General features: G+C 40.7%; 1 protein-coding gene across 4 annotated transcripts in view; it reads left to right on the top strand.

The window, feature by feature from the left end:
• Nucleotides 1–259: 259 nt before the first annotated feature.
• Nucleotides 260–27,946, top strand: part of IMMT (inner membrane mitochondrial protein) — a 45,365-nt gene continuing 17,678 nt past the window's right edge. The window contains exons 1-7 of one of the 4 annotated variants that reach the window (XM_082642778.1): nucleotides 260–429; nucleotides 15,915–15,988; nucleotides 16,825–17,014; nucleotides 19,056–19,167; nucleotides 21,265–21,402; nucleotides 21,693–21,800; nucleotides 26,244–26,380. In XM_082642778.1, coding sequence (XP_082498904.1) covers nucleotides 385–429; nucleotides 15,915–15,988; nucleotides 16,825–17,014; nucleotides 19,056–19,167; nucleotides 21,265–21,402; nucleotides 21,693–21,800; nucleotides 26,244–26,380 — 804 coding nt within the window. In that variant the 5' untranslated portion in view covers nucleotides 260–384. The remainder of the gene's footprint in view (nucleotides 430–15,914; nucleotides 15,989–16,824; nucleotides 17,015–19,055; nucleotides 19,168–21,264; nucleotides 21,403–21,692; nucleotides 21,801–26,243; nucleotides 26,381–27,946) is intronic. The other 3 variants (XM_082642777.1, XM_082642776.1, XM_082642775.1) reach the window with 3 other exon arrangements.

Genomic DNA, 27,946 nt, shown 5'->3' with positions numbered 1-27,946 from the left:
CTGACAGAAACAGCTGAGATGCTTTCGTGCTTGAATTCTCCGGAGTCACACCTACCCGGTTTCCGCGCGGACCAGAGCCCGAGTTCCAGTCGCACTGCTACCCCTCTCAATCACCCAGTAACCCGAGCTTGGGGTAACAGCCAAGAACCCCGAGCGCGACCCGGAAGGAGAAATCGCCCTTTCCTCCTAAGCAGGGCCCACCCTCTCCCAGCGGCCCGGACAGCGAGAGGGAGCTGCGCGTGCGCAGTGGCGTTGGCTGCCCTTCCGGTACGCCCGGCGCGGAGAGGCGGCACGGACGCAAGCACGCACGGACGCAAGGTTTCCCCTACTTGCGCCGCCGCCCTAGCTCTCACTTACACCTGCAGCGCGGTCAGCCCCGCAGAGATGCTGCGAGCCTGTCAGTTATCCGGCGTGACCTCCACCGCCCAGGTGAGGACGCGGGCGCCGGGAGAGAGCGCGTGGTGAAACTGATTCCCGGCAACCGGCGGAAAATAAGGGAGGCTTTGGCTCTGCCTAGGCCCGGGGACAGAGGCGTGTCTCAGGGCCGCCCTTATCGCGAGAGTCCCGGGTGAGCCCTTGAGGCAGTTAATTCGTTAGTTCGATGGACTGGGATGACTTGAGGGTTATTGCTGAATAGGGATGGGGCGTGGAGAAGAGAAGGTGGCGGGGAGGCGGGCGTAGGACGGGAGGCACGGCTTCGGGGACATGCCATCCAATCAGCCCCGTGCTGACCCAGTCTAGGACCAATTGAGGCTGCTGGCGCCCGGGTCGCCGGTGGGGCGCTTGATAGGTTTCGCGCAGCCAGTGGTTGAAGGTCGACGGGGGAAAACTGCAGTTCCCAGCAGGACATGCATAGCCTTGGCTTGTTGCATCTTAATAAGGAGGTGCCTGGACTGCTAGAGTCCGCGTTTTAGGGGGTCAAGGTTGTAATTAATAAGGAGGGGCTGCCTTTCTTTTCGTAGCGGAGAACACTTCTTGAGCTATTCTTACTCTGAACAAAAATGAAAGATTGTAATTTATGGAGCTAGCACACCTGGTACTCGAGGAAGGTTAGGCGTCCTGACCTTGTGCTCATTTCTGAGATTAGCCTGAGGATCTGTGTCTTTAGGTGCTGGGACAACTTTGGCAGACATTCAAGGAGCCCAGACACCCAGTTATTTTTATTTCTGCATAATTATCAAAGTAATTTTCTGAAATTAAAAATAAAAAAGGAAACCTATTCCCATTGCTCGCAATTTAAAGAAAATTGGTATTTTGGCAAAATGTGGTATTTGCAGAACAGGTACTGTGACTCAAGCAATTGAGCAAAATCCCTGGACACAGTGAGTTAGAAATAAAAGTCAAGCTTTTTTTTTTTTTCTTCAAGTTTGCTTATCTTCCCTTTAGTTTCCAGGGTAGGAGAAGCAGCCTCTTCTGTAGGAAAGTGTGGGGTGGTGTTAGTTTTCTATTGCTTTATAACAGGTGCCACAGAGTGAGTAGCTTAAAACAACACATTTATTATCTTACTGTTTCTGGACATGAATGGTGGGGGTTCTCTGCTCGCTGTCACACAAGGATACAAAGTGTTTTCCCTGCTGTGGTTCTCATTTGGAGCTTCTCTTCTAAGCTCCTTAAGTTTGTTGGCAGAATTCAGTCCCTTGCAGCTGGAGGGCTGAAGTCCCTGTTTTCTTGCTGGCTCTCACCTCACCCTTCCTGGGGGCTGTCTGAAGGTCCTTGCTGCAAGGTCCTCAGAGGCAGTTTGTAACACAGATGTTTACTTTCTTGCAGGCTACCAGGAGCTTGTCTCTCAGACTTCAAAATCTCTCTTGACTTCCCTGTTTCTGATCTCCAGACCCAGATTTAAACGGCTTATGTGCTTAGGCCAGGCCCACCTGGGTAACTCCCTTTTGATTAGCTCAAGTCAACTGCTGAGAAACCTGATTACATCTGCAAAATCCCTTTTGCCCTACGACTCTAATCATGGGCTTAACGGCAGGGGGCAGAGATCATGGAAGCCGACTTAGAATCTGGCCTATCATACTGCGTAAGTGGGGCTAGGAGGTTGGAGGAAGCGTAACTGCCTTTCAGGGCAGAACTGGTGAAGCCAGTGGAGCCCTCCTTTCAGGCCCAGGCTTGTTACATCATGGTGGTTATTGATCTGTCTCTGTCTGCCCTGAAGTCCAAAATTACTTTTTCCTTCCTTGCCTTTATCAAAATATTTCCCACTTAATGGGATCCCAATTAGGAAATTAGGAGAAAACTGGTTAAAACTTCATATTAAAATATGAACCCTTTTCTAGCCTGCAACCAAGATTTCTTACCTTCCTAAAACTGCTATCTTGAAAAATTCATTGGTTTATTCTTCTTATCTCCTCATTCGTTCTATAGTATTTGCTCCTGTTGCGTTGTGAAACTCTTTTTGCTCTTCTCATGTAGTATCTTGGGTACCATTTTACCCTTCATCTCTTTTATTTTCCCTTGTTGAGTCGGCTTCTTCTTGTACCTTTAGTAACTCTAGTACCCCAATGAACTTTTCCCCTCTCCCTCTCCCCCTTTCCCTTTCCTTTTAAGACATTTTTTCAGAGCAGTTTTAGATTCACAGCAAACTGGAGGGCATTCCCCATATACCCTGTGCCTGAGGGATGCATAGCCTCCCCCTGTATTAACATCTGCCACCGGAGTGTTACATTTGTTACAACTGATGAACCTACATTGACATAATCACCCAACATCCATTGTTGACACTAGCGTTCACTTTTGATGTTGTACGTTCTGTGGATTAAGACACATGTATGATGATATGTATCCATCACTATGGTATCAAATAGAGTATTTTCACTGTCCTAGAAATCCTCTGTGCTCCACCTGTTCATCACTTGGCTACCCCCACCTCCTGGCAACCACCAATCTCTTTACTGTCCGCATAGTTTTGCTTTTTTCAGAATGTCATATAGATGGAATCATACAGAATGTAGCCTTTTCAGATTGGTTTCTTTCACTTAGTATATTTAAGGTTCCTCCATGTCTTTTCATGGCCTGATGGATCATTTCTTTTTAGTGCTGAATAATATTCCATTGTCTGGCTATACCACAGTTTATTTATCCATTCACCTACTGAAGGACATCTTGGTTGCCTCCAAGGTTTGGCAGTTAAGAATAAAGATGCAGTAAACTTTTCAGTGCAGGTCTTTACGTGGATGTACATTTTCAGCTCCTTTGTGTAAATACTAGGGAGCACATATGCTGGATCATATGGTGAGAATATGTTTTGTTTTGTAAGAAACTGCCAGTCTATCTTCCAAAATGGCTGTACGATTTTGCATTCCCAACAGCAGTGAATGAGAGTTATTGTTGCTCCACATCCTCACCAGCATTTGGTTGTGGTCAGTGTTGGGGATTTTGGCCATTCTAAGAGGCATGTAGTGATACTGTCCCATCTCTTTATATGCTCTCTTACTGGGATTACATCAATTCTCAGGATTTTAATCGCTAAGCAGATGATTGTCTAGTCTCTGCTTTTGAACTTTGTACTCAAATTTCTAAATTCTTGTTTGATTTTGTCAAAATCCTTTCCACTCCATCACACCATCTTCTTTTTTTTTTTTTTCCACGGTACGCGGGCCTCTCACTGTTGTGGCCTCTCCCGTTGCGGAGCACAGGCTCCGGACGCACAGGCCCAGCGGCCATGGCTCACTGGCCCAGCCGCTCCGCGGCATGTGGGATCTTCCTGGACTGGGGCACGAACCCGCGTCCCCTGCATCGGCAGGTGGACTCTCAACCACTGCGCCACCAGGGAAGCCCCACACCACACACCATCTTCTTAAATGTCTTCTGGCTCTTACTATTGCCCTCCTAGAGTCAGTTCTTCACCTAGTTGTTAACAAAGGCCTTTAAAAGAGCATACAGACCATGACATGCCCTCCCGTGGCATCCCGTCTCATCAGAGTAAAATCTAAACTCTTTAATGTGCCCACTGGGCCCTCCATGATCTGGCTCTTTGCATATCTTATTTTTCTACTCGGCCTCATTCTCTTCTTCTCACTGCCTTTTCATTTGCTATTTACCCTGAAGTTCTCCCACACATCTTTGCTTAGCTCTCCCTCCCTTCAGATATTTTCTCAGCTATCACCTTCCCTTCAGAGAGGCCTTCCCTCTCTAAAACAGACCTCTGCCCACTCTCTCCTTTGCACCACTCTGAACTTACCCTTACCCTACTTGGTTTTACTTTGTAGCTCCTACCACCACCTGACATACTGTGTATTTATTGTGTATTTTCCACATTAAAATGGAAGCTCCTCAAAGGGACTGTATCCATATCAGTACTCACAATAGTCCCAGCTCCTAATAGATGCTCAGTAAATAAAGATGTCTCATTTGTGACATGTTTGAATGAAAGAATGTCATGTTTGAATGGAAGAATAAATGTGCTTTGTGAATTTTTCTTAATTTCTGTAAGTGGATGTGACCTCCCTTAAACTTAAACCTCCATAGGTTTTAGAACCTCTCCAGAGAAACAGAACCACCGATAGGATGTGCATGTAGCTAGAAAGATTTACTGTAAGGAATTGGCCCATGCAGTTGTGGAGGCTGGCAGGCTTGATATGCACAGACCCAGACGAGCTTGTGGTGCATTTTCAGTCTGAAGGCTGGCAAACTGGAGACCCAGGAGAGCCGATGGTGCAGTTGCAGTCTGAAGGCAGTCTGCCGGAGAATCCCCTCTTGGCTTGGGGAGACGGGTCTTTTTGTTCTATTCAGGTCTTCCATTGACTGGCTGAGGCCCACCCACATTATGGAAGGCAACCTGCTTTATTCATAGTTCACTGATTCAAATGTTAATTTCATCCAAAAACACCCTCCAAGTTGACATATAAAATTTACCATCACGGCTGGCATCTAGCTTATCCTCAGTGTCTGGACTTAATCATCCTTAAATTCCTTACATGTGGGTATTGAGCAGAAATGAATTGCTCTTTCTTTCTTTCCCAGAAATGAGCTTCAGAGCTCTGATTCTTCCTCACTTTACTTCCCAGACCTAACACCATCTGTCTTCTTTTAGTCCCAGGACTGCATGGCCAGGCCCAACCTTTTTTGAGGTGGGCATTGGGTTTGGAGGACCTGGGCTTTCAGCCTAGCCTGGCCCTCTCCCAGACTACAAATTTGGGAGTGGTCATCTGCATGTGCGTTGATCTTATCTGCTTATAATTTTGAAAAAAGAGAAAGAAGCATTATTTTTGAGGGTTGACTAAGCTAGCTTATTTAACTAAGACCAAGTTTGATAGCAGAGCTAGTTTAGGACTGAACTTGTATGTGGACATTTTTAGCTATCATCTTCTGGAATTCTTTCTTTTCATTAGGGTTATAAAACACTGTTACTCAATGATAGATGTAGGTAGTGAGGCACACGTGGTAGAAAGTAGTTTAGTATGTGATGCAGCCTGTTTGCTTCTATGCATATTAGAATCTTTTTTTTTAAAATAAATTTATTGTTTAAATTTTTGGCTGTGTTCGGTCTTCATTGCTGCGCACAGGCTTTTCTCTAGTTGTGGCGAGCGGGGGCTACTCTTCGTTGCGGTGCGTGGGCTTGTCATTGCAGTGGCTTCTCTTGTTACGGAGCACAGGCTCTAGGTGCTTGGGCTTCAGTATTTGTGGCACGTGGGCTCAGTATTTGTGGCTCCGGGGCTTAATTACTCCGCGGCATGTGGGATCTTCCCGGCCAGGGCTGGAACCCATATCTCCTGCATTGGCAGGCAGATTCTTAACCACTGCGCCACCAGGGAAGTCCAGAATCCTTTTTTATTATTCTTCATTTTCATTTCTCTGGACCAATTGCTTTCAAACCATTTTGAAATACATTTTACATCATAACTTAGAACAGAAGATTGAGAGTATATAGGTAATATATATTTTCACACATATATGCAGAGAAAACTAGAGAAATATCACCTTCCTGCTTTTGCCATACTGATGAATATTTGCTATTTCCTTGTCATAACTGAAGAGCACTTTTTCTCCTATAGAATATGTTTTTACTGGGAAATAACACTGCTTTCATGTCAAACTTAATTGGATTTGTGTATGTGATATATTTTTAACCTTAATGCATGATTCCTATAAAATATTTTTAGTCAACTATAGAAAGAGTTGCTGGATATTAATCTGTAATTCAAATGTAGAACTTGCCATTAACTTCTGGATACCTTTTGTTTGTTTGTGTGGGAGGAATCCTTATGACAAATCTCAAAACCGAAATGTCAGTTACAGCAAACAGCCACATCTAGAAGGGAAACCTGCACCCTCCAGATAGGGTTCATATGAGGGGACTTGTATTATAGTCTCTGTTGCCAGGATTGTGGTTTCTTTTTATATGTTCACTTTAATTTGGGAGAGCTACGGAATCAGTGGTCTTTGCAAGAACATTACGTGGGAATTGTGTGTTTTAACTCGCTTTTTTGGGTTTTGTTTGTTAAAATCATGTTTCTATAGGTTGGAAGCAGCAATGCTAACCTTATAACATTTATTACAAGGCTATAGGTCAAGGCAAGTTGTTTTGAAACAGTATTGTCTTTTCTACATTGTTGGTTATTATTAATAAAAAGGTATTCCAGAACTAAGAAGTGTCCAATATTTTGTGTGTTAAAGTTAGGACGTTTAGTTTATATAAATAAAGAGAGAGTTTAGTTTGGTGCTTAAGAAAGAGAGTTCTGAAGGTAGACCTTGGATTTGGCAGTGGTTTCTTATACGTGACACCAAAAGACACAAGATAAATTGGATTTCGCAAAATTAAAAAATGTTTTGGGGCTTCCCTGGTGGTGCAGTGGTTAAGAATCCACCTGCCAATGAAGAGCCAGAAAGTAGATAGTGGCTGACAGGAGCTGGGGAGAAGGGAAAATGGGGAGACTGCTTACTTGGTACAGGAATTTACTTTTGGAGTGATGAAACTGTTCTGGAACTAGATAGCGGTGATGGTTGTACAGCATTGTGGATGTACTAAATGCCACTGAAATGTACACTTTAAAATGGTGAATTTTATAAGCGAATTTTACCACACAGAGAAAAAAACAAAACAAAACACTTAACACCAGGCAGTTGCAGATGGCCTGATATATACAGAGCTAGACTTAAATATATATATATATATATATATATAAAATTAACGTAATATAAAATAATATCTAATAAACTTGAAGTAGCATCCATTAGCCAAAAATGGGACAATTTGAGTTTTCAAAAAGATAACATTTGCAACTGGTGTAAGTTCATCCAAAGTGTTTGAATCCGTGAGTTGATAGAGGTCCTGTTGTGGTTTGCTAAGGCACCTTGAGCTGGGGGTAAAGGATTTATTGACTGCCTCCCTCACTTCTGGGGGCTTCCTGGCCTCAGCTGGGCATTTTGTGTCCCTCGTGAGGCTGTAAGTCAGGCCGTGGCTGGGGCTAGAGTCATCTCAAAGGCTCCCTCCCTCCCGTGTCCGGCAGTTGATACTGGCTGCAGCTGAGACCTCAGCTGGGACTGTTGGCTGGAACACCTACGTGTGTGTCTGGGTTTCCTCCCAGTTTGGCGGCTGTGTTCCAAGAGCCAGTGTGATGAGAGGCGGAGCCAGGCAGAAGCCGTGTCCCCGTTATGTCTCGGTCTCAGAAGTCACAGAGCCTCACCTTCACTGCCCTCTGTTAGTACATTAGTGACTGAGGCGCGCCCTTGTTCCAGGGAAGGGCTCAGTTTGCTGGAGGAGCAGCAGGTTTCTGGAAGAGCATGTGTTACAGGAAATACTCCTGTAGTCAGTTTGGGGCAATACAGTCTGCCTTGTAGCCACAACAGCTTGCATTCCTCCCACATGTCAATGCATTCACAGCCTTCCTTGTAACCCTCCAAAACCTCATCCCATCACAGCGTCAGGCTTAGACTGACGGACCAGGATCTTGGCCATCAAATCAGATCCCTTTGCAGGTAAGACATCTTGAATGTGGTGTGTTGGGTACAGTTCCTTAAGTGCTTTTCCTTTCAGTCTAAAGACCTGTGAACTAAAGAGACCAGTTATCTGTTCCCCATATACCCAACGCACAATGTAGTGTGACACTCCCACCCAAAGAGGCACACAGTAGTCACTGTTCATAGCAAATGTCAAATCTGACTGGCACATGTTGCTGCTTGCTTAATTAGGACTTAGTCCTCCTGTTTGGGAATGTTTCTCCGTAGCTCTTCTTTTTTTTTGGCTGCACTGCGCGGCATGTGGGATCTTAGTTCCCCGAACCCGAGCCCCCTGCCGTGGAAGCGCTTAGTATTAACCACTGGACCGCCAGGGAAGTCCCTCTCCATAGCTCTTGGTTCTACCTTCGGGGCTTCAGGTTTCGCCCTTTGAATCATCCTTCCTTTTCTTTTTTTTAAAATTAATTAATTAATTTTTGGCTGTGCTGGGTCTTGGTTGCTGCGCACAGACTTTCTCTAGTTGCTGTGAGCGGGGGCTACTCTTCACTGTGGTGCGCGGGCTTCTCATTGTGGCGGCTTCTCTTGTTGCGGAGCACGGGCTCTAGGTGCGCGGGCTCAGTACTTGCAGCACGTGGGCTCAGTAGTTGTGGCTCGCGGGCTCTAGAGCACAGGCTCAGTAGTTGTGGCACACGGGCTTAGTTGCTCCGCAGCATGTGGGATCTTCCCGGACCAGGGCTCGAGCCCATGTCTCCTGCACTGGCAGGCGGATTCTTAACAACTGCGCTACCAGGGAAGCCCCATCCTTCCTTTTCCAGATATGCTGCCTGTTGGCAGCTGAATCGTTTTCTCAGACTGCTTTCTGTCTGTAGAAGTTCTAGAGGCCCAAAACCTCTATTTGTTTTATACTCTTCACCTTTAAATCCAGGCCGGCCTGTTTTTCATCTTAATGACTTTGTGGGTTCCTTGTGGGTCTTACTGGGGTGTTCTCCATTAGACAAGAGCCACACCCACAAATCTGATCAGAATAAGCTCTTCTCCAATTTTGGGCTCCCTGTGAGGCTGCTGTGGTCTCAAACCCCTAAGATTCTCAGTTGCCCTGTTGTTTAATAAAAAGAATATGGGATGCATACTCTTAAGATCCTTAGTGGGCCTTTTCTCAGTATAAAGAGTTCTGTGAGGAGCACCTCCTGAGATCTTTCTGAGGTCTTAAAGGATCGTTGCTAACTGGAGAGGCTGAGAACGAGATACAGTCTTATTTTTTAACCCACCAAATACTGGCTCCTTTATATTTCCTTCAAATTTTGCTTGAAAGCTAAACAGTTGTTTTTGGTTTGTTTGTGTTTCAGAAGCTCAGCTCTATCCTTATACTCTGCTAAAAGGAAGCAGTTGGCACTTGTGAACGTTCTGCTTAGTACTGTCTTTAGCTAAATCCATCAGTTCATTAGGTATAGCTATACCTAATTTTCTATTTTCCATGTCTTACCACGGGTGACAATTTTGATAAACTTCTGCCACTACATACAAAGATCCCTTTTTCCTCCAGGTTCCAAAAATATTTTTCTCACTTTTCTTAAGCCCTCACCAAAACAGCTTCTATGAAGGCCATTAGGCTTCTGCTAAGAGTCTCCTCAAGGCCCTTCCAACTTTCACTCCCCACCCCCCAGTCCCAAAGTCATTAACACGTGCTTTATGTTTTATAGTAGCACCCTATTTCCAGGTACAAGCATCTGTTTGGTTATAGCTGTAAAACAGATCACCCCAAACCTAGTCTTTCTTTATTCTTTTAAGGTAAATAATATTTATTATTATACAGATAAAAATTGTATTGTATATACTTATAAGGAAATAACATATAAGTAAATATCTTTCATTTCTGAGGAGGTTCCATTAGGAGGTTCTTGGGGTCTCATGAGCTTACAGGGTTCTGGGGAAGTGGCAAGGTTCTGTAAAAGCATGTGGGATGTGAAATATGGCAGTTTTTGGAAAATACAATCTGTCACAATTAATAAATGAAAACCAAAAGACCGCACAGTTGTTCATCATCAGAGGATAACTGGATAAAAGGATACAAAGAATCAGCCATTTACCCTCCTTTCCTCTGTGAACTGCACTACTGAGTAATCAAATTGTAGACGAGGGGAAGCATCTCTTTATAAAATACGTCCAATTATAAATGAAAAATAGAATTAGAGACCCCTTTTTGCAACTTCCAATAACTTAATGGATCTAGACATTGTACATAAGCACAGTTGATAACAGCACAAAACGAGAGGCAAGCAGACGTCGTGTACCTCCCAGTGAAAGAAAACACCACCCCTGAAGTCTTGCCAAAGAGCGTAAACCTGAGTCTGATCAAGTGTCTGGTTCCAGCTCCAGCTTGCAGGAAGTACAGAGGACAGGAACGTGTTAAATTGAACCTTGAACAAAATCCAGTCTGTGGAAAATTCTGCAGGTTGAACAAGCAGATTTCTTCAACAGAATAATTACTGGAGGGAACACCTATAGAGTAAAAGACCTATGGATTAATAGACTTAGAAGATATCCATATTTTTTTTAATAGGCAAGACTAAACTTTGTATCTAGGGATTCATACTTGGGTGATAAAACCATAAAAAACTTAAATATTTTGACTCTTAAAGCTCTGTTTGGAATATGAAAGGCAACATAGACTATGACGGTAGCCTAATGAATAGGATACTTAAATTTTTAAACCAGGAGCCACTATTTCAGATAAAAAACTGTTTATTTGCGTCAGGATACAATCAATTTTCTTTTTTTGTACAGAAGTATGAAACTTTTTTTAAATTAATTTTTCGGCTACGTTGGGTCTTCATTGCTGTGTGTGGGCTTTCTCTAGTTGCGGCGAGTGGAGGCTACTCTTTGTTATGGTGCGCAGGCTTCTCATTGCGGTGCCTTCTCGTTGCGGAGCACGGGCTCTAGGTGTGCGGGCTTCAGTAGTTGCAGCGCGTGGGGTCAGTAGTTGTGGCTCGCGGGCTCTAGAGCGCAGGCTCAGTAGTTGTGGCGCATGGACTTAGTTGCTCCGCGGCATGTGGGATCTTTCTGGGCCAGGGATCAAACCCATGTCCCCTGCATTGGCAGGTGGATTCTTAACCCCTGCGCCACCAGGGAAGTCCCAAGTGTTAAACCTTTTATTGCTACTAATTTTTGGTCATAAAAGATACATTTTTTCACGTTTTATCCCTTCTTAAATCAGGGTGCATATTACAGTTGGTGCATTTTGCAGTTGTTTAATTCAAAGCTCAGCTTTCAAAAACAAAAACAAAAGCAAGAATATCCAGAAAAATTCTGAAAAAGAATAGTACTAGAAGAGAAGACTGGCTCTACCAGGTTAAAACCTAATTCTAACATGCAGTAGTTAAAACATTGCGGTGTTAGTCTGTGAATAGGAGTGTGTGAATAGGTGGAACAGTGGAACAAATTAGGAAATCTAAATGCATCAAGGAATTGAGTATATTTTAAGGTGGCATTTCAAATTGTTGGGGAAAAAATGGATTATTCAGTCTACGATTTAGGGACAACTGAATAGACATTTAGGAAAAAATAAAGTTGAATCCATGCCATATACTTCACACTGGATTCAAAGATTTAAATATAAAAAAGATGAAACCATGAGAGTAAAACCATGGAAGACTTATTTTATCATCGGAGGGTGGCTTTCTAAGAATAGGAGAAAACCTGGAAATCATAAAAGATGGACACTTTTGGCTATAAAAGTATCACAAACTGGATAAAACCATTTGCAAGTAGCAGGGACATGGCTAATTTTTCTTCATATGTGAAGAACACTTAGAACATAAAGATAATAAATCTTATTTAAAAGTGGTCAAAGGATACACTCTGATAGTTCATAGAAAAGGAAGTAAAATAGATAATAAATATATTAAAAGATGCACAGTCATAACAAAAGAAACTGTGATTAAAACTGCACTGCAAGGCTGTTGGAGAGGCTATGGGAACCCCCATCCCCTGCACTGGCTGGCGGACTCTTAACCACTGTGCCACTAGGGACGCCCCTAATACAGCAAAATCTACAGTAAATTTTTCAGATTTTACTTTTAGGAATACTTTTAGAAATTGACCCCAAATGATGTATGTTTCTCATTGTTTATTATAATAAAAGTTTAAACAAAACCTCAGTCACCATCAAAAAGGCTGGTTAAGGGCCTCCCTGGTGGCGCAGTGGTTGAGAGTCCGCCTGCCGATGCAGGGGATACGGGTTCGTGCCCCGGTCTGGGAGGATCCCATATGCCGCGGAGCGGCTGGGCCCGTGAGCCATGGCCGCTGGGCCTGCGCGTCCGGAGCCTGTGCTCCGCAACGGGGGAGGCCACGGCAGTGAGAGGCCCGCATACCGCAAAAAAAAAAAAAAAAAAAGGCTGGTTAAATATATTAAGTGACAACTGTTGGAGGTCAGAGAGAATGAAATGTACCCACCAAACTGAGAGCGTCTTGAGACCAAAACACAAGGCAGGCAGCTCCACATAATCAACAGATGAGTTTATTATAGGGTAACTTACAGGGTGGGATCCGGCAGGCAATGATCCAGAAGTGTTCACAGCTGCACTCCGCATGTCTGAGGGGCTATTGGGACGATTTTATAGTTAACCTAGAGTACAGGGGTATGTGCTTGGGAACAGGACGTGCATTCCTAAGTCAAGATGATTGAGTGGGTAACTGGTCTCATGGGTAGGGGAATATGTCAGCAAAGGTCTTCAATGTTTGGGGACTAACAGAGCATAGAGGCCCCCTGGTCCTAATGATTATGAAACAATATCTGTTAACTACAAAGCCTTTGATGACAGAGAAGCGGTTTACCACACAGTACCATCCTGGGCAGGGTCTGTGGAAGGACAGGAGGAACTGTGTGGGCCTAAGATGGCATCAGTTATGCTAACAGCCGTACAACCAACCATACAGTGGAGTACTGAATCACTCACATCCAGTAGGAAGGTTTTCATGTGCTGATATAGAATGAGCTCAAGTGTATATTGTTGAGTGAACTTTACTACAGGACTGGGTGTATGTTATGGTATCATTTGTGTAAAGGGGGCGTGCCCGGAATTCTCCATCACAAAATATCTGAATATATAAGAAACAGCGCTGGTTGCCTATGGAGAGGGAATCTAAGTGGCTGGAAGACAGAGCATGAGGGAGACTTCACTCCGTATGTAACGAAACATTTTGAATTTTGATTTTGAATTTCAGATTTTAAATTTACTTAATGCTAGGAACTATAAACTTAAAATCACATCAAATATATCTGTCAAAGGGAGGGAAGAGGGGCAAGGTAAAAGTAGAAGATGGATAAAGGAGCAGGTTAAAAAATATATATTGCTGTGAATTAGGGTGTTCTCAAACTCTAGTGTTGAATTTGGCTCTATTAACACAGAATCAAGTCTCCATTATTATGTTTGCTGCTTGACATTCCAGTTAGCTAATTATCCACCATTAACGGTGCCTTAATTTTTGACTCGAATACATTTTTATACCCATTGAGGTAAAAAAAAAGCTTTCTTAAACAAAACACAACTTTAATGGTTTCCTAGTATTTCATCTCTAAGTGAACAAAATGGAGTTGTTGATATATGAAAGTAGATGCAATTCTGTTTGAAGTGTCATGCTACCTGCTTTATAGAACAGTAGGAAAACACCCTTTTCTTGTAATTTCAGTTGAGAATTCTACACTAAAGGTAATAATTGAAATACTTTTAAAATACCAATTATAGCTGCTTTACACATTGTAGAACATAGTTTTTCCTCCCCCAAATGTATTAATATGTTAATATGATGTTTACCTCTAGGCTTTGGCAAATAGAATGTAAATGCAACTATAATTCTAGAGTAATTTCATGTGCTCTCTGATCATGTGATATATTTTCTTACAATTTAAGATACTTTTAAAAGGAAGTTTGTGTTTTTCTGTTACTCCTTAGATGCAGTTTCATCAAGGAACCTAGAGAAAGCATTTTTTTTTCCCTTGCTGCTCTTTGATTTCCTACTTGGTATAAAGAAAGATTTTATTTCTGGATACAATAAGTTTGAAATTTGAAATTGATAGCTATGAATGACGTTAAGTTTATCAAAACCCTCCCCAAATAGTATTTAGATGCCCATTTATTTGTTTTATTTAAGGGATCTACATTTTGTTAAGAAACATTTGATGTTATGTGCTTTACTTTGATTAAAACAAATCACACAGCATTGTCTTGATCATTTGCTTTTGTGTAAAGGTAGACAACTTATATGGAGATAAGTATTTACATGAACATTTATGACATTAGTAAAATTAGTTTTTTTTCTTAACACTATTGACTTTTAGTCTAATCATACATTAGGAGAAACCAAAATGAACTTTTAGATTTAGATGAATGCCTATTGGAATTGACTAGTTACATGATCACTGTAGAGATGGGAAACTTGGTTTTCTGGGTAGATTAAGCTAAGGCTGGATCTCTGCCCTGAGTGGATTCATAGGTATCTTACAGCGCGGTGTTGTTTGCTAGACTCTGTAGGTGATTTTTCAGATGTCTGCGTTTACAGAGTGAAAATAGATATTTTATACTTTGTTTTGTTTTTTCTTGCCAATTAAGAAAACATGGTGCTTCCCTGGTGGCGCAGTGGTTAAAAACCTGCCTGCCTGCCAACGCAGGGGACACGGGTTCAAGCCCTGGTCTGGGAAGATCCCACATGCCGCGGAGCAGCTAAGCCCGTGCACCACAACTACTGATCCTGCGCTCTAGAGCCTGCGTGCCACAACTACTGAAGCCTGTGTGCCTAGAGCCCATGCTCCGCAACAAGAGAAGCCACCACAATGAAGAGTAGCCCCCGCTCGCCGCAGCTAGAGAAAGCCTGCACACAGCAACGAAGACCCAATGCGGCCAAAAATAAATAAATAAAATAAATAAATTTATAAAAAAGAAAACATGGCAAATTGTCTCTAAGAAATAATTAGCGTACATAACATTAAAAGTGCTAATTGGCACCCCAGTGTTATAGCAGCAGTATTTACAATAGCCAAGAGATGGAAGCAACCTAAGTGTCCATCAACAGATGAGCAGATGAAGAAGGTGTGTGTGTGTAAAATGGAATACTACTCAGCCATAAACAAGAATGAAATTTTGCCATTTGAGCAACACGGATGGACTCGGAGGGCATTATGCTAAGTGAAATAAATTAGACAAAGACAAGTACTGTATGAAATCAGTTATACGTGGAATCTAAAAAATACAACAAACTAGTGAATATAACAGAAACAGAGAACAAATCAGTGCTTATCAGTGGGGAGAGGGAAGTGGGGAGAGGCAAGACAGGGGTAGGGGATTAAGAGATACAAACTGCCATTTGTAAAATAAATAAGCTACAAGGATATATTGTACAACACAGGAAGTATAGCCAGTATTTTATAATAACTATAAATAGAATATAACCTTTAGGGCTTCCCTGGTGGCTCAGTGGTTGAGAGTCCGCCTGCCGATGCAGGGGACACGGGTTCGTGCCCCGGTCCGGGAGGATCCCACGTGCCGCGGAGCGGCTGGGCCTGTGAGCCATGGCCGCTGAGCCTGCGTGTCTGGAACCTGTGCTCCACAACGGGAGAGGCCACGGTAGTGAGAGGCCCACATACCGCAAAAAAAAAAAAAAAAAAAAAAAGAATCTTTAAAAATTGTGAATCACTATGTTGTACACCTGAAACTTATACCGTACATCAACTCTACCTCAATTTAAAAAAATGCTAATTGATCATGGTCTCATAGTCCCTTTTTTTGAAATCTTAAAAGTAGTTTTATATGAGCCTTGGGGCGTAGGAAGCATCACTGTTTTTAAGGGTTTGTAAATATATTTCATGGTAAGGTAAGTTGGTTTCTGAAAGTAAAATAAATTTTTGTTTAATGAAGACGTTTGTATTTGTAATAAAAGTACTACAAATGAGTTCCCAACCCTAAAGTCCTCCCAGATTCTTGTAACTCTATTGGTTGTGGTGTTTTCTCCTTCTTCTTTAGAGTTGTCTTTGTGGGAAGTTTGTACTCCGTCCATTGCGACCATGCCGTAGATACTCCACTCCAGGCAGTTCTCGGTATGTAGCATGTCTCCCTGTAAATAAATAGGCTTTTAACTGTATGCTGAAGGGTGTGTGTGTGTGTTCGTTCTTTGGATATGAGAACATCTGCTTAAAATCTTTTTTTTTTTAAGGGGTACAAACACTGGAGCTTTGCCATAGTATCTTTGGAGCATTATTTATTTGTAGGTGAAAATTTGTTATAGTGCTCCTTTTGGTTCTTTGGTGACTGGATGGCATCCAAGGTAGACCCCCCCCCACCTCTTTATAGCAAATAGATATACATCCAGAACTCAGCACGTTGGAACTTAAAAAGTATTTGTTCTACTTGACATTTGTTTTATTGTATTTACGGAAATGTTTAAGGGAGAGGACTGTTGAAAATTAGTGATACTTGTTTTTTGGGTTCAAAGGAAACCTCATGATTGTGAACATGCCAAGGTTTTTTTTTTTTTTTTTGATGAGGACCATTTTTAAAGTCTAGGAGGCATGTGGGATCTTAGCTCCCTGACCAGGGATCAAACCTGCACTCTCTGCATTGGAAGGCGGACTCTTAACCACTGGGCCGCCAGGGAAGTCCCTGAACATGCTAAGTTTTAGGTGTTAAAGGGCAAATTGCTTCATTCTTCCTATCCTAGATATTACTGTGTTAAAAAATTATCCATAAAGAAATATTATTTTTTGTTGTGAACATATTAAAAAACAGATCAGGGAAAGGTGATGTGCAGCCGTGGTGATAAACTGGGCTGCTGTGATCTGAATCAGTGGTAGAGAAATGGAGGCTTGAGGTCTTTGAGACCCTTACATTAGGAGAGCCAAAAAATAAAAATGTGTTTCCTATTCCTTTCACTTAGGTTGTCCCCTAGCAAACTTGCTGGAGCTGGCATCTTGTTTGTTGGTGGCGGGATTGGTGGCACTATCCTGTATGCCAAATGGGATTCCCATTTCCGGAAAAATGTAGAGAAAACCATACCTTACTCAGACAAACTCTTTGAGATGGTTCTTGGTTCCCCACCGTATACTGTTCCATTGCCAAAGAAGCCGGTAAGAGTTTTAAGCACAATTTCAGTTTATCCTAGAGAATACTTTGAAAAGCACGTTGTTTTCATCTTGAAAATACTTTGCTGGGTATATGTTTTCATTTTTTAAAAAATTGAAGTAATATTATGTAGAGCTGGATTTTTATCCCTTTGGGGTCCCATAAGTGCTCTCATTTAGTCCACATCGTACAGAAAATAATTATGTGGCACACAAGGCTAAAGTGATAACATCTTAAAAATATACAAGCCCTCTGACCCAGCAGTCCCTCTTCTGGCAGCTATCCTGCAGACATCACACTCTAGTGCTTTCCAGTTGTCTGTGGACAAGAATGCTTAACAAAAATCAGGAAACAACTTGAATGTCCATAAGTAGGGGAGTGATTGACCAAATTATGGGATTTGCCACTCCATTAGGCTATACAATTAAATTAGGATGTTATTCAACTAAAAAGAATTTCTTGACCGGAAGCGAATGTCCGTAATATGTTGTTAAATGAAAAAAAGGTTACATGATAATTTGTATATTATAAAATTAACTATTTTAGTTTGTTTAAAGAAATGAAAAATTGTATATGTATATGCCTGAGCTCATGGGTGGAAGGATAGATTTCAGGGCATTAGCAGTGGCTCCCTGAGAGTGCTGGAAGGAGCTGAAGGGGCGAACTAAAACAATGATGTATCTTGATGTGTGTTATTTTGCTTGTTGTATAGTGAGCATGCATTTCATGAGTTAAAAAATAACAAAATTTTAATAGTAAGAAAATGGATATATTTCTGATTTCTGGTAGTGACGAAATTCAGAACCATTTCTATTATGTTTGAGTAGTCATCTTAGGAATATCTGAGTCCCATTGCCAAGTTCTGGCAAAAAGGGGGACAACATAGGTGGTAAATGAAAATATTTCTGTTATTCAGTAATTTTCTGTGGCACATCACCTGGCAGTCCTGTTAATGAGTGGTGCCTTAAACTTAAGGCAGGTGGTTATTGAGAAAGAGAAAAACAGGCATTACTCACAATTAGATCATATATCTTAGTGTGCACGTACGGGAATCTTGGAGATTAAAGAGAAAAAAGATGAATTTTCATTTTTACTCAGAGCCTTCTAAAAAAACATTTGTTTTTAACTGAATTTATTTAGAAGACACCTTAACTGGATTTAGAATGCGAATGGAAATGGCCTTCTCAGTGTTGTATATATAAAAGGAATGGTGTTTAAAGGGAAGGTCATATATCATGTACTTTATTAGTTGCCCTAAGAGAAGTCTTTGTTACTATTAAAATATAGACTAGTCATTTGGAATGACATTTTTGGACTGCGTTTTTCTAGTATGATGGCTTCTCTTACTATGGTTAATAAAATACATTGTTTTGGCACATATATACAATGGAATATTACTCAGCCATAATAAGAAACGAAATTGAGTTATTTGTAGTGAGGTGGATGGACCTAGAGCCTGTCATACAGAGTGAAGTAAGTCAGAAAGAGAGAAACAAATACCATATGCTAACACATATATATATGGAATCTTAAAAAAAAAATGGTTCTGATGAACCTAGGAGCAGGACAGGAATAAAGATGCAGACGTAGAGAATGGACTTGAGAACCCGGGGAGGGGGAAGGGTAAGCTGGGACGAAGTGAAAGAGTGGCATGGACATATATACATTACCAAATGTAAAATAGATAGCTAGTGGGAAGCAGCTGCCTAGCACAGGGAGATCAGCTCGGTGCTTTGTGACCACCTAGAAGGGTGGGATAGGGAAGGTGGGAGGGAGACGCAAGAGGGAGGGGATATAGGGATATATGTATATATGTAGTTGATTCACTTTGTCATATAGTGAAAACTAACACACCATTGTAAAGCAATTATACTCCAATAAAGAAGTTAAAAAAATTAAAAAATAAAATACATTGTTGTAAATTGTTGATACATTTATGTTAAAAGCCTGAAAAACTTGACTTTTAAAATAATACAAGATACTTTGTGCTGCCTGTTTTTAAGAACGCTATCATATCTGAAATCTTAAATGTTTTTCATTTCCAAGATTCAGTCTGGTCCACTAAAAACCTCTAGTGTACCTGAGGCAATGAAAGAATCTAAACAGCCTGCTTCACAACTCCAAAAACAAAAGGGAGACACTTCAGCTTCAACAACAGGTACCTATATTTAGAATCATTCTTTTAAAATTATAGGTAAATGAATTGTTTTAATGTATTTGTACCCATGGTCAAGAGGGGGCCCGTCCCCATGAAAGACTCTTCCCTCACCTTGGGAAGGGAGTGTTCTCACCTGTCATCTTGGCTCTCATTTTAAGCGTTGAGTGGGATATGAAATTGGGCTTTATTATGAACAGCTACTAAGTAATGCTAACTAAAATTGTCTTGCCTGCAGCACACTTATTTTTCTGTTACTTTTTCCTTTTCTCTGACTCCTAGCTTTCCCTCTCTTTAGATTTTAAGATTTGTTCTCTTTCCACACCTCTTTTTTCTGCCTGTTCACCAACTCTTTCTTCTCTCTTCTTTGTTAGTGATGAAGTGTCTTGATCTAGTTTTGATCTGCAGATTTTTTTCCCCTTGATGATTGTAATCCCACACTAATTTATAGCACTGCCTAGTCCTAACCTGGTCCGCGTGCAGTTGAATTTATTATGTTTCTCCTTTCACTTCTGGCCTTGATTAAATCACCTGACTTTCACTCAGTAAATACTGAGTATCTACTGTGTGCCAAGTGCTGGGTGTCTTTTAGGCACTGGGGTTATAGCAGTGAACAAAACAGTAAAAACAAACACACAGATGCTGTGAAGATTCCTTAGTGGGATGAGGGGAGGGAAGTCGCATATAAATATACAAGTAAATTATGTATAGGATGTCATACAGTGATAAGTGTGGGAGGGAATATTGCAATTTTAAATGGAGTGGGTAAGTAAAGTTTCCTCTGGAAGGTGTCATTTGGGCAGAGACTGGAAAGAGATGAGGGAGTCAGTCATGTAAAGGGCTGGTGGGGAAGAGCATCCAGGCAGAAGGATTAGCTAGAGCAAAGCCTTGGCGTATTCTAGCCAGGAGCGAATGAAACCGGGGTAGAGTAAGAGCAGAATAATAGCAACAGTAGAGAGGGAGCAGAAAGCCCATAGTGGCCGTCTTTGGAGGCCATCATAGGAGTTTTGTTTTCTAGTCTGAGTAAGATGGGAAGTTGTTGGGAGGATTATGAGTCGGGGTTGATAGCTGACTTTTAATAAGATTACTGGCTACTGTGGAGAATAGATAAAGGAACCACGGACAGAGCAAGGAGACCAGCTAATGGGCTTTGTGACAATCCAACTTTAACTCTTAAATGGGACCTTCAGTTTATTAAAAAATTTTTTCTCCATTTTGTTACTCCCCACCCCACCATCTATTCCACCTTCAGAATTACTCATTTCTCTTCCATCAACACGTTTATTTATAATTTATAAGCTCTTGATTTTTCAACTTTCTTTTCTTTAAAAATATATCTATGAGGTAATTTTTTTTTTTTTTTTTTTTTTTTTTTTTTTTTTGCGGTACCCGGGCCTCTCACTGTTGTGGCCTCTCCCATTGTGGAGCACAGGCTTCGGACGCGCAGGCTCAGCGGCCATGGCTCACGGGCCCAGCCGCTCTGCGGCATGTGGGATCCTCCTGGACTGGGGCACGAACCCGTGTCCCCTGCATTGGCAGGCGGACTCTCAACCACTGCGCCACCAGGGAAGCCCTGAAGTAATTTTTTTAACTGAGCCCTGTCCTTTACTCACTCACCATCTAAACTGTGAACTTTGCTTCTCTGTGTTTAAAATTGCCATCCTGTTCTTGCCCACACCTCTTTCATCTCTACCACTCTTCAAAGCAATTAAAAAATAGTTTTTGGTTACTTTCTTTTATCTACCTTCTTCATTACAGGCTCTTTTCTCATTTGTTATTATTTTTCCATGTTATGTAAATCTTATGTCCCCTTCTCATGTTAAGATTTAGTACCATTTAGTACTGTTATTAGAAGGCCTGCCTGACAGTAACGGTTAAAACGCAGGTGGATGCCGACCAGACTCTTTTCTCTTGTGCTTTCCCAGCCATCGCTCGTTGTGTGTGGGTTTGTGCAGCGGACAGCTCCCCTGGCTGTGTGTTTGAGTAGTGGCAGCACATGTATTTGTGTCTTTAAGGAGTCAGGTGTGAAGTGGGAGGTCGTAGTAGTGGATTCCTGTGTGTTTCTCTGTTAACCCAGGAAACTGTAACATATATTTGTAGCACCTACAGAGGCAGCTCAAATTATTTCTGCAGCAGGTGACGCACTGTCCGTCCCAGCGCCTATGGTTCAGCATGAGGAATCTACAGAAACTGGTCACCCTGAAACTGGTGAAGGAAAACCCAAGCCTGCAACTTCAGGTAGTTACATTATCTGTATTTGTGGTTATGTAAATGATATGCTCATCAAAACTGTGCAATGTCTGGCATTCCCTAAATTTCAAAGTCTAAATAAATCTTTGAAAACAAGGGGTTTAAGAGCTGACCCTTTATTTCTTCATGTTGGAATCACTGAGTGATGATGTGGTTTTAGAATCTTTATGACAAAAATGCCCTCAAGTTGACACATCTGGCAGGCACAAATGATGGTGTTTTTAGGTCCCCATTAGCTGTTGACATTCTGTGCTGAAATTTGATTTCCTCTCATTTAGTTTTACTGCAGGAGGAAGCATCCTCAGCTTCCGTAAGGGAGCGGCCACCTGAAGAAGTTGCAGCTCGGCTTGCACAACAGGAGAAGCAAGAACAAGCTAAGATTGAGTGTATGTAAACCTGACGCTCCTTAAGCACTTGGGTCGTCTCTCTCGGTTGCTCTCTCCTTCAGCTGTCACACAGGTTTCTCATCTGTCAGCTCTTTGTGGTTTCTTTAGTGGTGTTGCTCTGTTCACCATCGTTATTTCATCATTTGTGTTCTCTCCATCTAAACTTTTACCCAGGTGACAAGGGCTATTCTAATACACATAGATTCAAGTGATTCACGTACTGTGTCCTTTTGTTCTTATCATGGTTAGTGCTGAAGATTCTTTATACTCTGCGGAACAGAAAGCATTTACGTTTTGGCCACTTGCCTAAGAATCTTCTAACTGTTAACACTCATACATTTATTTGTGCAGGTTGGAATGGCTCCCACTCTGGTTTATTACCTGGCCTCTGGAGTCAGTCTAGCTGCCCCCTTATCTGACACCATTGGGGGATGGAATGTTCCACACATTGCTGGTTTCCACCTAACCGAAGCATATTCCTTTTTCAGTTTCAATTTTACGTTAGGTTTTTTGATGGCTTAAAGAAAGGTGTTAGTGGGACTTCCTGGCGGTCCAGTGGCTAGGACTCTGAGCCAAGGGCCCAGGTGTGATCCCTGGTCAGGGAACTAAGAGCCCGCCTGCCACAGGGCCAAAAAAACCACAGATATTAGTTATCTAAAAATGTATTTTCCTGTCTTAAACGAGGTACCTGGAACATAATTTATTGTACTGTGCTGCAATATATAGATGTCCCTGGAGGTAGTGTGCATGTAGCTTTTTGCTGGACCAAGAGATGTTAGTTTTAAATTCTTAGGACAGCTGTTTATAGTTTTTCGGGTTTTTTTTGTTTTTTGTCTCCATCACGTTTTTCTGTTTTTTTGGGGTTTTTTTTGTCTTGAGTGGTTCTTGTTTTCCTTCAACTTGCTGGCTCTGTCCTTCTCCTAGGAGGCACATTTGTTAGAATTGTGTACAGAGTAGAAGGGCCAGAGTGAGCACAGATGTAGGGCATTCGTTTGATTACTTGGATTTGGTTTTTGGTCTTAGCTGTGTGGGTTTATTTTGGGGCTCTTTATTCTGTTCCATTGATCCATATGTCTCGTTTTCTTTCAGTACCACATTGGTTTGATTACTGAGCTTTGTAGTGTTGCCTGAAGTCTGGGAGGGTTATCTTTCCAACTTCGTTCTTTTTCCTCAGGATTGTTTTGGCAATTCTGGGTCTTTTCTCGTTCCATATAAATTTTAGGATTATTTGTTCTAGTTCTGTGAATAATGTCATGGGTATTTCGATAGGGATTGCATTAAATCTGTAGATTGCTTTGAGTACTGTGGACATTTTAACAATATTAATTCTTCCAGTCTAAGAACATGGGTTATCTTTCCATTTCTTAGAATCATCTTCAGTTTCCTTTATCAGTGTATCGGTCTTTCAACTCCTTGGTTAGGTTTATTTGTAGGTATTTTATTTTTTGGTGTGACTTTAAATGGGAATTGTTTCTTTACTTTCTCTCTGATGTTTCATTGTTAGTGTAAAGAAATGCAACAGATTTCTTTATATTAATCTTGTATCCTGTCACCTTGCTGAATTCATTTATCAGTTCTACTAGTTTTTGTGTGGAATCTTTAGGGTTTTCTATATAGAGTGTCATGTCATCTGCATATAATGACAATTTTACCTCTTCCCTTCCAATTTGGATACTTTTTATTTCTTTTTCTTGTTTGATTCCTATGGCTAGGACTATCCAGTACTATGTTGAATAGAAGTGGTGAGAGTGGGCATCCTTGTCTTGTTCCACAATTTAGTGGGAAGGCTTTCAGCTTTTCACTGTTGAGTATTATATTGGCTGTGGGTTTGCCATAAATGGCTTTTATTATTATGTTCTCCCACATTGGTGAGAGTTTTTTATCATGAAGCAGTGTCGAATTTTATCAAACACTTTTTCCGCATCTATCGAGATGATCATGTGGTTTTTGTCTTTTCTTTTGTTGCTGTGGTGTATCACAGTGATGGATTTGCATATGTTGAACCAACCTTGTGACCCTGGAATGAATCCAACTTGATCATGGTATATGATCCTTTTTATATGTTGTTGTATTTGGTTTGGTAATATTTTGTTGGCGATTTTGACATCTCCATCAAAGATATTGGCCTGTAATTTTCCCTTTTTTTTGTAGTGTCTTTGTCTGGTTTTGGTATCAGGGTGATATTGGCTTATAGAATGACCTTGGGAGTGTTCCCTCCTCTTCAGTCTTTTGGAAGAATTTGAGAAGGATAGGTAAAAGTTCTTTGTATATTGTAGAATTCCCCATTGAAGCCATCTGATCCTGGATTTTTGTTTGCAGGGAGTTTTTTTAAATTATAGATTCTATTTCACTTCTAGTGATTGGTCTGTACAAATTATATTTTTTCTTGATTCAGTTTTGGCAGGCTGTATGTTTCTAGAAACTTGTCCATTTCTTCAAGGTTTCCACTTTGTTGGCATATAACTGTTCATAGTATTTTCTTCTTAATGATTTCTTTTGTATTTCTGTGGTATTAGTTATTATTTCTCCTCTTTCATTTCTTATTTTGTTTAGTTGAGTCCTCTCTTCTTCTTGGTGAGCCTGGATAGAGGTTTGTCTATTTTGTTTACCCTTTCAAAAACCAGCTCTTGCTTTGATTTTTTTTCCATTTTTTTAATCTCTGTGTTATTTATTTCATCTCTAATCTTTACTATTTCCTTCCTCCTGCTGAATTCAGGTTTTGTTTGTTCTTCTTTTTCTAATTCTTTTAGGTGGTAGGTTAGGTTATTTATTTGAGTTTTATTTATTTGTTTTTGAGGAAGGCCTTTATTGCTATGAACGTCCTTCTTAGGACTGCTTTTGTTGCCTCCCATAGATTTTTGTATGGTTGTGTTTTCATTGTTGTTTGTCTCGAGGTATTTTTTGATTTCTCTTTGATTTCCTCGTTGACCTATTATTGGTTTTTTAGTAGCATGTTGTTTAGTCCCTATGTAATAGGCTTTTTCTCATTTTTCTTTCTGTGGTTGATTTCTAGTTTCATGCCTTTATGGTTGGAAAAGATGCTTGAAATAATTACTATCTTTAATTACTTATCCTTAATTTGTTGGGCTTGTTTTGTGTCCTAGTTTGTGGTCTGTCCTAGAGAATGTTCCATGCGTGCTTGAAAAGAATGTGTATTCTGGTTGTTTGGATGTAGTGTCGCTGTAGATAGCAATTAAGTCTAACTGTTTTATTGTGTCATTTAGGATCTCTTTTGCCTTGTTAATGTTTTGTCTGAAAGATCTGTCTGTTGATGTCAGTGGGATGTTAGTCTCTTAATATTAATGTATTCCCATCAGTTTCTCCCTTTATGTCTTTTAGTATTTATGTGTTTAGATGCTCCTATATTGAGTGCACATAAGTTAATGAGTGTAATATCCTCTTCTTGTATTGATCCTTTTATCATTATATAGTGTCCATCTTTGTCTTTCTTCTTTGTCTTTCTCCATGGCCTTTATTTTAAAATGTATTTTTTCTGGTACGAGTATTGCTGCCCCTGCTTTCTTATTGTTTCCATTTGCATGAAATATCTTTTTCCAGCCCCTCACTTTCAGTCTGTATGTGTCTTTCACCCGAACATGGGTCTTTTGTAGGCAGCATATTGTAGGTTCTTGTTTTATTATCTAATCTGCCACTCTGTGTCTTTTGATTGGAGCATTTAGTCTATTGACATTTAAGGTAATTATTGATAGGTATGTATTTTTTGCCATTTAAAGTCTTGTTATCCAGTTAATGTCTTCTTTGTTCCTTTCTTCTTCTTTTTGTTTTTCCTTTTGTGGTTTGATGGTTTTCATTTGTATTATGCTTGAATTCCTTCTTTTTGGTTTTTGTGAATCTGTAGCGTGTTTTGATTTGTGGTTACCCTTGTTTTCAAGTGTGTTAACCCGTTGCTATATCTGCTTGCTTTAGACTGGTAGTCATATAAGCTCAAACACATTGTAAAAGAGCTACATTTTCTTATTCCCCTCCCCCACATTTTGTGATTTTGATGTCCTATTTTATATCTTCATGTTTATCCTTTTGCTGTTCACTGTAGTTATAATCGCTTTCACAAAATTTTTTTGATTGTTTCTTAAACTATATGCTGGCTTATTTAAGTGATCTTCAATCCTTTTATATATATGCCTTTCCTATTGCGATTTTCCCTTTCATATAGAAAACCCAAAACATGTTTTATTTTGAAAAAATTCAGATATACATAAAAGTAAAAATAGTGTAATGAACCCACATAGATTCACCATCTGGATTCAGTAATTATTAATATTTTATCATACTTTTAAGTGAAATTTTGATTCGCTAAATCTGTATTTTGTTTGTTTTGAGGGGGAAATACAATGCAAGACTCAACAGGTGAAGAGGGAAAGATTAAAGTCATTTGGCAGGAGGGATCTAGTTTTTAACTTTTTTTTTTTTTTTTAACTTCAGCACTAGCCAAGAGCTTAGAAGATACTCTGAGCCAAACTGCTTGCATTACTCAGCAGGCTATTGTGGCTCAGAATGCTGCGGTCCAGGCTGTCACTGCCCACGCCAACATACTGAAAACAGCCATGGACGATTCTGAGGTGGGCCAAAGAATATTAGACATGATTTCTTCCTTCTAAGTTGGGCTTTCTCTCACTAAGTGAAAATGAACTAGAATGATTGTCTTTTTAGAAAAACAAACAAAAATGAAAAAAAAAATTTCAGGTGTTCTTGTTAATGAATTTTATATATGGTGCTTTATCTCACAACGGTGATGTGGTATAAGAATTAGTTCAGATTTGCTTTCATATCTTAACAGTGCTTGACTGTATTTGTTGTTTGCCTTTTTTCTTTTGCTTTAAAATCGCCAGCCATTTTTTAAAATAAACTTTTTTTTGTGAGATACTTTTAGATTGACACACAGTTAAAAGAATAATACAGAGATCCCAGGTACCCCAAAACACCAGCTACTTTAAATGCTTATGTTGATTATTTAACTTACATTGGACACTTCAAAGAATAAAGTAATTACACTAATTAAAATGTAATATTGGGACTCGGGGCTTCCCTGGTGGTGCAGTGGTTAAGAACCTGCCTGCCAGTGCAGGAGACCCAGGTTCGAGCCCTGGTCCGGCAAGATCCCACATGCCGTGGAGCAACTAAGCCCGTGTGCAACAACTACTAAGCCTGCGCTCTAGAGCCCGTGAGCCACAACTACTGAGCCCACGTGCCACAACTACTGAAACCCGTCCGCCTAGAGCCCATGCTCCCAATGAAAGTATCCACCACAGCGAGAAGCCCGCGCACTGCAACAAAGAGTAGCCCCCACTTGCCGCAACTAGAGAAAGACTGCGCACAGCAGCGAAGGCCCAATACAGCCAAAAACAAATAGATAAATAAATAAATTTATTAAAAAAATGTAATACCGGGACTCAATAAATTCCCTTTATAATTATTCAGTTATTCGGTATATAAAAATGTATCTTGACACCAAGTCATTTAAAGAATAAAATGAAATAGAGAACCTATAAATCTCAGGAATCAGGATCATGCATGATCCGTAAAGTTACTTTGCCACCATGACTGTGGTTTTTAAAAAATTTAAATACGCTTCAGATTGCTTTCGTTGTATGTATGTACATCATGAAGGAGTTAAATTAGACCTCTGTTGCAAACAGTCAAGAAACTACACCCTTTGAAAAATTAAAAGAAAATTCTGTTTTGTTCAAAGTCCACAAGAAAAATTTAAATCTTAGTCAGAGTTCAGTCAGGAAAGTAGAAACCACACAGGAAATATTTACTATGCTGTTTATACACATGTATAGAGAAGACTGGAAGTTGCATGATATCAGGAAGTTGAGTCCAAACCCAAGTAGGTTCTTTCAGAAGGACAGTGATTAGAAGCTTTCGATGTCCATGGTACTGCTTTGGTGGAAGGCTGCATAAGAGGGTATTTCCTCTTCCCACTGAACACATAACATGTAGTGCAGGTGGATTAGACAGTATGAGATCGTTTACAATAAAGATGTTACAACTAAAGGATACTTCATAGTAGCACAGTTAACCAGATTGGGGAGTATTAGCTGGTGTTAACAAAATAATCAGAAAAACGTATTGAACACAAGTTTTGAAGTGTTAAAAATTGATCCCAACTCTGTTGTTTGTAG

Source organism: Mesoplodon mirus (assembly GCF_964341445.2).
Source record: "Mesoplodon mirus genome assembly, chromosome: 14".
NCBI lineage: Eukaryota > Metazoa > Chordata > Mammalia > Artiodactyla > Ziphiidae > Mesoplodon > Mesoplodon mirus.
This window is presented reverse-complemented; position numbering and strand designations above follow the sequence as displayed.